The 10,000-nt window shown below is 44.6% G+C and overlaps 1 protein-coding gene across 2 annotated transcripts in view; it reads left to right on the top strand.

Annotated features, from left to right (window-relative positions):
- scfd2 (sec1 family domain containing 2) overlaps window positions 1–10,000 on the top strand; it is a 159,328-nt gene that overhangs the window by 19,798 nt on the left and 129,530 nt on the right. For both annotated transcript variants that reach the window (XR_007138048.1, XM_047801421.1), the window contains exons 3-4: window positions 233–360; window positions 9,671–9,846. Coding sequence is in view for 1 of the 2 variants with exons in the window: in XM_047801421.1 (XP_047657377.1) it covers window positions 233–360; window positions 9,671–9,846 (304 nt within the window). In the remaining variant the exon portion in view is untranslated. The remainder of the gene's footprint in view (window positions 1–232; window positions 361–9,670; window positions 9,847–10,000) is intronic.

The following is a 10,000-nucleotide window of genomic DNA, read 5'->3' as shown; positions in this document are numbered from 1 at the left end:
CAGAGCTGTAGTGAAATGTACTGTAGATTGAGGAGAACAAATCAAATCGTCTTCAACCAATCGTATTAGCTCAGAGGTTTGAGGAGGAGGAGCTTCCTGCGGTAAGCCAAGCCCACCCTGGCCTATGTTCCTTGATGAACAATGAAACCGTATAGAGGATAAAGAGCTGAGCCAGAGTTATTGCTGAACAACCTTCACCCGCAATTGACCTCTTTTGACCTCTGCTCCGCAGGTCTGCTGCAGCGCGGTCGCTATGGGAGACGATGCTTGTCACTAAGCAGAAGGAGGCAGTGATGGAGGTGAGGAGGCAGCTTGTGGAGGTGGCCAGCAAAGAGAACCTGCCAATCAAAATGAGTCTGGGTATATACACACACACACACACACACACACACACACACACACACACACACACACACACCCTGCTCAGTTTTAAGCTGCAGTCCGATAGCATTAAGCGTTGATTGACACTCGAGCCCCAGCATGACACAAATACAGCTCAGCTCCGTTTGCATGAGTTCAACAGCCACAAATGTGTGGTGCTGTAATGGACTTTTAATGAATGCCATTTTGACAGTGAGCCCAAACAGCCACACACACACACACACACACACACACACACACACACACTCACTCACTCACTCAATCACTCAATTCATCTACTCCGATCCAGATGGATGACCATACGGAACGCGAGCTCACATTAAATCAGATTTATTATTTGCAGTTTTATTTTTGTGATGCAGCACCAGGAAGATAGATCAAGAGAAGTAGCATTTTGTCAGCGATCGGCACGAAAGAGGAAAAGAGAAAGCGTCCGTGAGTCCGGGAGTGCCTAATGAAGGAAAGGCAGAGGGAGAAGAAAGGGTGGAGGAAAGATGAGGCTTTGCATAAAGACCCACAGCGCCTCCATCAGGTGTCAGTCAGTATTTATTATGTGTCTGCAAAGGAAATATGAAACACATGTTGGCTGGCACACACACACACACACACACACACACACACACACACACTCTCTGACACTCCTATTGTTTATAAGTTAAGCTGCAAGGGTGAAAATGAAGGTCATATTTACTTTCATTTGTGCAAAAAAGAGCTAGAGAAGCAATTTTAGTACACTTTCTTTTTCAATCCTTTACGCGCGCGCGCACACACACACACACATGCACACACACACGCACACCACACAAACACACACACATACACACACACACCCCTATATTTTTAATATGTTCTTATAGCTTTACTCACTGAGAATCCCTGTTTTTTCATTAAGACCGTAGCTCAAGCAGAACTCCATCTGCAGTCTATCTGTAGTGTCCTGTACTGAGAAAGGGAACTGGCTACTCAAAACACACTTCCCTCGGAAGACCCGGAGCGTTCGGTGATCGTTTATGTGAGCAGCAATGCCAAAGGACTACATAGCATAAAGCTAAATAAAGTGCCGAAGCTGTTTTTGGCTTATGAATTATACTTAGTTCCTATCTGGTGAATTTTTAGCACAGTAAACATGATTTGGCATTGAAGTCGGCAGCTTAAATTAAATTCATTATTTATTTATTTATTTATTTATTTATTTATTTATTTATTTATTTATTTATTTATTTATTTATTTATAGAACCTTTATTTTGTCCCATATACATTACAGCATTGTTTCTTTGCATATCCCAACTTTGGAGGTTGGGGTCAGAACGAATGATCAGCCATAATACAGCGTCCCCGGAACAGAGAAAGATAAGGGCCTTGCTCAGGGGCCCAACAATGGCAGCTTGGCAGTGCTGGGGCTTGAACTCCGATCCTGTGAAAAACAACACAAATCCTTAACCACTTGAGCCACTGCTGCACACACATATAAATGTGATAGCGGGATGTGGTAGCTCAGAGATTAAGGTGTTGGGCTACTGATCGGAAGGTCATGGGTTCTAACCCCAGGTCCACCAAGCTGCCACTGCTGGGCCCCTGAGCAAGGCCCTTAACCCTCACTTCCTCAGTTGTAAGTCACTCTGGATAAGGGTGTCTGCTAAATGCTGTAAATGTAAATATAAATGTGGGTCTAGCCCAATCTGGCAACCCAGTCATCCTCTGTTTTATCCACTTCTTATTCATTCAAATAACGTGTTCACAAGTACAAGTGTGGGGCAGCACAAATCCTGTCTCTGTAGGTCACTTGCTCATATCATATCTTTGTGGGGAAGATGATTGCAATGCCTATTACTTTTACATTCACAGGATTTCCGAACCCCTTCTTCAGAGTGACGTGTATTTACTTAATTCTGTGTACTTCTGACAACCTTACTGATGCAGTGGCTGGGATTTGAACTCACAGCCTTCTGACTAGTCGGTCTACAAACGCGAGTAAATTTAAGGCAAATCGGCTTCACTACAAAGAGGTTATTAGGTGGGGCAGATGTTGGACTTCTGATCAGAAGGTGGTGAGTTAAAATCGCTTCTGCCATTTGCTGTAACTAATGAAGTTGGGGTTGTAAATAAGGATGTAGTAATAAGGAAAGTCATTTATGTGTCACATATACAGTAAAGCAGAGTGATTTTTTTCCACATTTCCCAGTTTGTTAGGAAACTAGGGTCAGAGCAATGGGTCAGCTGTTACCCTCAGCTGGAACAGAGGCTAATGTCCATACTTAAGGGTTCAACAGTGACAGCTTGGCAGTGCTAGGTTTTAATCCTTCAACCTTCTGCTCAACCCAGAGCCTTAACCACTGAGCCTCAACTGCCACACTACACATTACACACAGCCCTACATATACAACCTGTAGTCTAAATGTCTGGATTGAAGTTCGCTAGACTCCAGGTTTGCATGACGCAGAGCCAGAGCCTTGCCACTCATTTACCCCTGAGTCGCAGTGTGGCGTCTGCTGTACAGTGCCGTCTGTCTGTATTCATGTGTCCTTAATATGTGAGGTTTAGTCATCTTACAGATGGCTGTAGACGTCTCATGGTGTAAAGTATGCGTGTGTGCAAGCGTGTTTGAGCCCTTTTGTGTTGTGTTGTGTGTGTGTGTGTGTGTGTGTGTGTGTGTGTGTGTGTGTGTGTGTGTGGGTTACTCATCATGTGTTGATGGGGACTGATCTATTTCAACATGTGGCTCTGCTTTCTACTTTCACTCTAAATTCACTTCATTGTGTATGGAGCACAATTCTAAAACACACACACACACACACACACACACACACACACACACACACACACACACACAAACACACACACACACAGTATATACACAAAGCATATAGAAAACTCAGCCAGATTTTGCACTGAATAACAACTATTTCCTGATCTCTAAGCCAAGAGCAACACAGCCATGCCAGAAAAATCATATTACATATCAAACAAGACACACAGACAGACAGACACACACACACACACACACACACACACACACACACACACACACACACACACACACATTTATTGGTGTGTTTTCTAGAACATTCCTTAACTCTATCCTAGAAATCCATTGTCTAATGTCTTTATTATTTGCAGGCTCACTGACCATTAGAATCATCTCATCCTAATGCCACCACCTCTAGTGTGTGTGTGTGTGTGTGTGTGTGTGTGTGTGTGTGTGTGTATGTATGTGTGTGGATATACTGTAAAAACTCATCTTTTCATCGACGTGTCCGTCATCGAGCCACCACAATCTACGATTTACGTATTTCCTCCATCTCTGCTTGTTTAAATCGTTTTTTAGCTTCTCCCGTGATTGGCTGGCACATTTCAGGTCTTCTCTCGAGGACGATTTCACTGTCTGCTCACACTTATCTTAATCTCCGTCTCTGTCTGACTCTCTCCAGCTCCCTCTCGTTTGAGTTATGCTTGGCAAATTAAACTAAGTGATTCCTGGGTTTATTGCCAAAGCTGACTCACTCTACAATGGCTCTTTTCTGCTCTCGGATATTTCAGACCGTTTTATTCGACGATATTTTCCCATAATGCCAAAAGCAGCCTGACCTTTTTATACACAGTGCCACCATTTTGTTTCACCCCCGCTGCCCGCTAGCTGACGCGGCCTGCACTGCGGACCGCGTAGTCCGTGTTTCATTGCCTCTTAATGTAGTCACTGAGAGTCAGTTCAACACCGTAGTGCTTTTAGGTTCATTATTTGGATCATTTAGGATTAACCGCCCATAATAACACTATTACGGTTGGCACGTATCTGATTCATCCTAAAGCTTGGTATTAATTTCTCAGCCTCTAACCCACAGTACCGTGCTCGCTCTTTTCCCTTGGCACGGTTTTAAAATGTGTTGCTGTTGAGGATTGACTGCATAGCGCTGTGAAGGACACGCTATACGGCCGTCGAGGCGAGTTTTATTTGGCCTCTTTCTCTCAAAAGGCTGCAGTGATTTTATCTCAAGAACAACGACAGCTTGACATTTTCTTGGACTTGGACATTTCAAATGATTCAGTTTTTAGTGCTGCATATTTTTGTTCTTCGTCAAAACGCCTGTATTTATATTTCGTACAGTCACAAACGGATGAAGTCACAAATGGCGGTTCAACGGGAACGTGAAGCCTGGTGTTTTTTAACTGCACTTGAATTAAAATCCACAAATCTCATTTTTAATTGAAAGTCATTTCCTACATTCACTGCGATATCCTTGAGGAAAAGTACAGGCCGTTTCTAATCAGCAACACGAACGTGTACTTTAGGTTTTATACGATTAGAAATGTGCTTTTTTTATTTACCTGATAAATTCAGGAACAAATTCAGTGTCTCCTAGAGGACTAATAATTTCAGCCCATTAATTTTAATTTATTTGTGCATTAAGAGCACGAACTGTGCAGTTAAATTCCAGACAGGCTACAAATATTATTTCCCAACTTTCAGTGTTTTACAGCCAATGGGAATGCATAGAAGCCAATGGGAATGCACAGGAGCTAATGGGAACGCATAGGAGCCAATGGGAACGCATAGGAGCCAATGGGAACGCATAGGAGCCAATGGGAATGCATAGGAGCTAATGGGAACGCATAGGAGCCAATGGGAACGCGGGAACGCAGAGGAGCCGTTGGGAACGCAGAGGAGCCGAGGGGAACGCATAGGAGCCGAGGGGAACGCATAGGAGCCGATGGGAACGCACAGGAGCCAATGGGAACGCACAGGAGCCAATGGGAACGCACAGGAGCCAATGGGAACGCACAGGAGCCAATGGGAACACACTCTCACTCGTTTGATCTAAAGCAAACGCTGGCCTTGTCAGCACACACAAAATCCTCCTCTTATCTACTGATGGTTGAGAGCATCCGCTTGGTGCAGCATTTTTATGGAACTTTAGCGCAACCTCAGACTCTCCTGGGTCAACATAACCTCTCCCTCACTCTCTTTCTCTCCCTCCTCCTCCCTTCTTCCTGTGTCCCTTAAGACCGACAGTAAGAGCTTTGGCTTGTGCTGTGTGGGTTTTGTACACTTGGCTTACATGTACTACTTTAGTAAATAAGCTTAGGATATAATACACCACTGACTACACACACACACACACACACACACACACACACACACACACACAGATTACTAGAAATGTTGGCTTAAACTCGCACAAATAAGCTTTGTGTTTTTCGACATTCGATTTCTATCCTTTCCTTCTCACACACACCCTGACTCTTTTTTTTTAATCTCTAGAATAAAACACAGCAGTCCTTCACATCACGACTGCAGTTATTAATCACCACACACACTCTGTCTCCGTCTTGTCCTGCAGTCCAGCGTCCATCATCGGCTTATTAGCACAGACGAACTTCTCCGCCCTTTCCGTATCGGTGCTGCTCGACACGAATTATGTCTCAAATGAAAGGATTTTCACTCTGGATAACCTCCATTAACCGAGTAAACTCTAAAGCACCGACAATGAACGTGAGATGATCAGTTTTAACACAGCGTTCTCTTCTCCCCTTCTCTCCTTTTTTCCATCCAAACCGCTGTCTTCGGCATTTACTGGATTTCTTCACAACCGAGAACAATTTTCAGACCCTATTGCTTGTACTGAGAGAAGAAAAAAAGGGAAAACAAGCTTCAGGAAAAACCCGTACTGTAACCGAACATCTACGGTACGGAAAAGCGTCACATTAATCCCATCACATATAAAACAGTTCAATGTATTATATATTTATTTTGTTTGAAAAAAGTCAAAGCAGTGACAGGGAAAAAAAGGACTTTCTGTTTACTTACTCTTTCCCAAAAGCTTTTTGGATTCCTTCGGGCTCGGAGCGTCATCTCTTTGTTCAGAACCTGCAGAAATAAATGGCAGATCTATCAAACTCTGCCATATTTAGACGCATGTGCAGTTTTTCGGATTTACCACAAATCCGGGCCGAGACGCGTCTTACAACGGCGCCGCGACACGGATTCTGCCGAGGTCCACTCCTTTTTATTTGAGATCTTTTTATTTATTTATTTATTTATTTATTTATTTATTTATTTATTTATTTAGAGTCGGAGATTCTTGCCGCTCCTTTAATATCGCTGTAGATCTCTTGGCAGCTTCCTTGCTAAGTTTTCTTCTTGTCCTTTGCTCAGTTCTTAGGGATGTTCTGGTCTTGGTGAGATTCTGTTGTGTAACTACACATTTCTACATTCCATAGCAGTTATTGTAGTAATACTTGTGGTAAATAGTCATCGTTATTCATTTGGAAGGAACAGACAGACAGAGAGACAGACAGAGAGTCAGAGAGACAGACAGAGAGACAGACAGACAGATAGTCAGAGAGACACAGACAGATAGTCAGAAAGACAGACAGACAGATAGTCAGAGAGACAGACAGACAGATAGTCAGAGAGACACAGACAGATAGACAGAGAGACAGACAGAGAGTCAGAGAGACAGACAGAGTCAGAGAGACAGACAGAGAGAGACAGACAGATAGTCAGAGAGACACAGACAGATAGTCAGAGAGACAGACAGACAGATAGTCAGAGAGACAGACAGACAGATAGTCAGAGAGACACAGACAGATAGACAGAGAGACAGAGACAGACAGAGAGTCAGAGAGACACAGACAGATAGTCAGAAAGACAGACAGACAGATAGTCAGAGAGACAGACAGACAGATAGTCAGAGAGACACAGACAGATAGACAGAGAGACAGACAGAGAGTCAGAGAGACAGACAGAGTCAGAGAGACAGACAGAGAGACAGACAGATAGTCAGAGAGACACAGACAGATAGTCAGAGAGACAGACAGACAGATAGTCAGAGAGACAGACAGACAGATAGTCAGAGAGACACAGACAGATAGACAGAGAGACAGAGACAGACAGAGAGTCAGAGAGACACAGACAGATAGTCAGAAAGACAGACAGACAGATAGTCAGAGAGACAGACAGACAGATAGTCAGAGAGACACAGACAGATAGACAGAGAGACAGACAGAGAGTCAGAGAGACAGACAGAGTCAGAGAGACAGACAGAGAGACAGACAGATAGTCAGAGAGACACAGACAGATAGTCAGAGAGACAGACAGACAGATAGTCAGAGAGACAGACAGACAGATAGTCAGAGAGACACAGACAGATAGACAGAGAGACAGAGACAGACAGAGAGTCAGAGAGACACAGACAGAGAGACAGAGAGACAGACAGAGTCAGAGAGACAGACAGACAGATAGTCAGAGAGACAGACACAGTCAGAGAGACAGACACAGACAGAGAGACAGACAGACAGAGAGACAGTCAGAGAGACAGACAGACAGATAGTCAGAGAGACACAGACAGATAGTCAGAGAGACACAGACAGACAGATAGTCAGAGAGACAGACAGACAGATAGTCAGAGAGACACAGACAGATAGACAGAGTCAGAGAGACAGACAGAGAGTCAGAGAGACAGACAGAGTCAGAGAGACAGACAGACAGATAGTCAGAGAGACAGACAGACAGATAGTCAGAGAGACAGACAGACAGATAGTCAGAGAGACAGACAGAGAGATAGTCAGAGAGACACAGACAGATAGACAGAGAGACAGAGAGACAGACAGAGAGTCAGAGAGACAGACAGAGACAGACAGACAGACAGATAGTCAGAGAGACAGACAGACAGATAGTCAGAGATACAGACACAGTCAGAGAGACAGAGAGTCAGAGAGACAGTCAGAGAGAGAGAGACAGACAGACAGACAGACAGACAGACAGTCAGAGACAGACAGACAGACAGTCAGTCAGAGACAGACAGACAGACAGACAGTCAGAGAGAGACAGACAGTCAGAGAGAGACAGACAGACAGACAGACAGAGAGATAGACAGACAGACACACAGCCAGAGAGAGACAGACAGACAGTCAGAGAGAGAGATAGACAGACAGTCAGAGAGAGAGATAGACAGATAGTCAGAGACAGATAGACAGGCAGTCAGAGACAGATAGACAGGCAGTCAGAGACAGACAGACAGGCAGTCAGAGACAGACAGACAGACAGTCAGAGAGACAGACAGACAGACAGACAGTCAGAGACAGATAGACAGACTGACTGACTGACTGACTGACTTTCTCTCTCTCTCTCTCTCTCTCTCTCTCCCTCCCTCCCCACTGTGGAAATTGGTTTTTCATGAGTAGCCGAAGTTTTAAGTGACTTAGAAGTGGAGCAGAATACAATGTCAGAGAGATCAGATAAGCATGTGGTTTGGGGCAGCGATGGTGTAACCACATGCAGTTCACTCAGAGAGGCTCACAGTTGCTATTAAGTGTAAGCCATAATGAGTGACTCATTTCCCTGCAAAAAACAAACAAAACAAAACTCAACTAAATCACTCCAGACCGTGTGTCAAAACGTCTTCTGAACTAACCGACGAGACCAAAGTACAGTTTTGGTACAAAAACAAGCGAGCTCATCACCCAAAGCAGTCCATAGCTATGGTGAAGCATGGTGGTGGTGGTGGTGGTGGTGTTATACTACAGGGCTGCCCTTCTTTACAGCTGGGATTTGGGTTTGGAACAAATCCACAGGGAATATTTAGCAGAACATTAATACACCGTTTCGTAGAATGTGATCGTCTTTATAGTCATTTTTTCCCTTCCTTTAGTTCCTTACTGAAGACGTATTAGATACAATTAGATATTCAGCCTGGCGAGTTCAACTTGATGAAAAAAATAGCATAGATTTCATTTGCTAATACATTGGTCATGTTTTTTAGTGAATGCTATGAAATGTACATCATCATGCCCTGTATAGTTGGGTGAAGTTTTTCTTATTTATTTATTTTTTTAGCTTCCAAATGCAGCTGCTTCTTTATAAAATAAGGAAATATTGAAAGATGCCGGGGGGCACCGTGGCTTAGTGGTTAGCACGTACGTCTCACACCTCCAGGGTCGGGGGTTCGATTCCCGCCTCCGCCTTGTGTGTGTGTGGAGTTTGCATGTTCTCCCCGTGCCTCGGGGGTTTCCTCCGGGTACTCCGGTTTCCTCCCCCGGTCCAAAGACATGCATGGTAGGTTGATTGGCATCTCTGGAAAATTGTCCGTAGTGTGTGTGTGTGTGTGAATGAGAGTGTGTGTGCCCTGCGATGGGTTGGCACTCCGTCCAGGGTGTATCCTGCCTCGATGCCCGATGACGCCTGAGATAGGCACAGGCTCCCCGTGACCCGAGACGTTCGGATAAAGCGGTAGAGAATGAATGAATGAATGAAAGATGCACTCTCTTTCACGATCTCTCTGTGTCTCTCAGGGCGTGTGACAGGTGAGCAGCTCTCCTCGTATGTGCAGTTGTTTCGGGACAGTTGGTCAGCGTTAGAGAATCACTGCGGGTTGCTGCAGCTGGCACTCGGCACCGCTCAGACCCTGCGCCACCCCACCCTCGCTCAGTGGGACGCCTGCCTGGCCTTTGAGAGACTCCTCCTTCAGGTGAGTCAATCTGTTACACCAAAAAACAAAAAATTTACTTTTACTTAAGAATGTTTCTCCATGACTATTCCTACAACCTAGTGAACTGTACGATCTGTATCATGGTCTAGATACAGAAGCCTGGGCTATCGACAGGTATTCGGGCGCACACTTA

The sequence above is a fragment of the Tachysurus fulvidraco genome, chromosome 16 (genome assembly GCF_022655615.1).
Source record: "Tachysurus fulvidraco isolate hzauxx_2018 chromosome 16, HZAU_PFXX_2.0, whole genome shotgun sequence".
Classification (NCBI taxonomy): Eukaryota; Metazoa; Chordata; class Actinopteri; order Siluriformes; family Bagridae; genus Tachysurus; species Tachysurus fulvidraco.
This window is presented reverse-complemented; position numbering and strand designations above follow the sequence as displayed.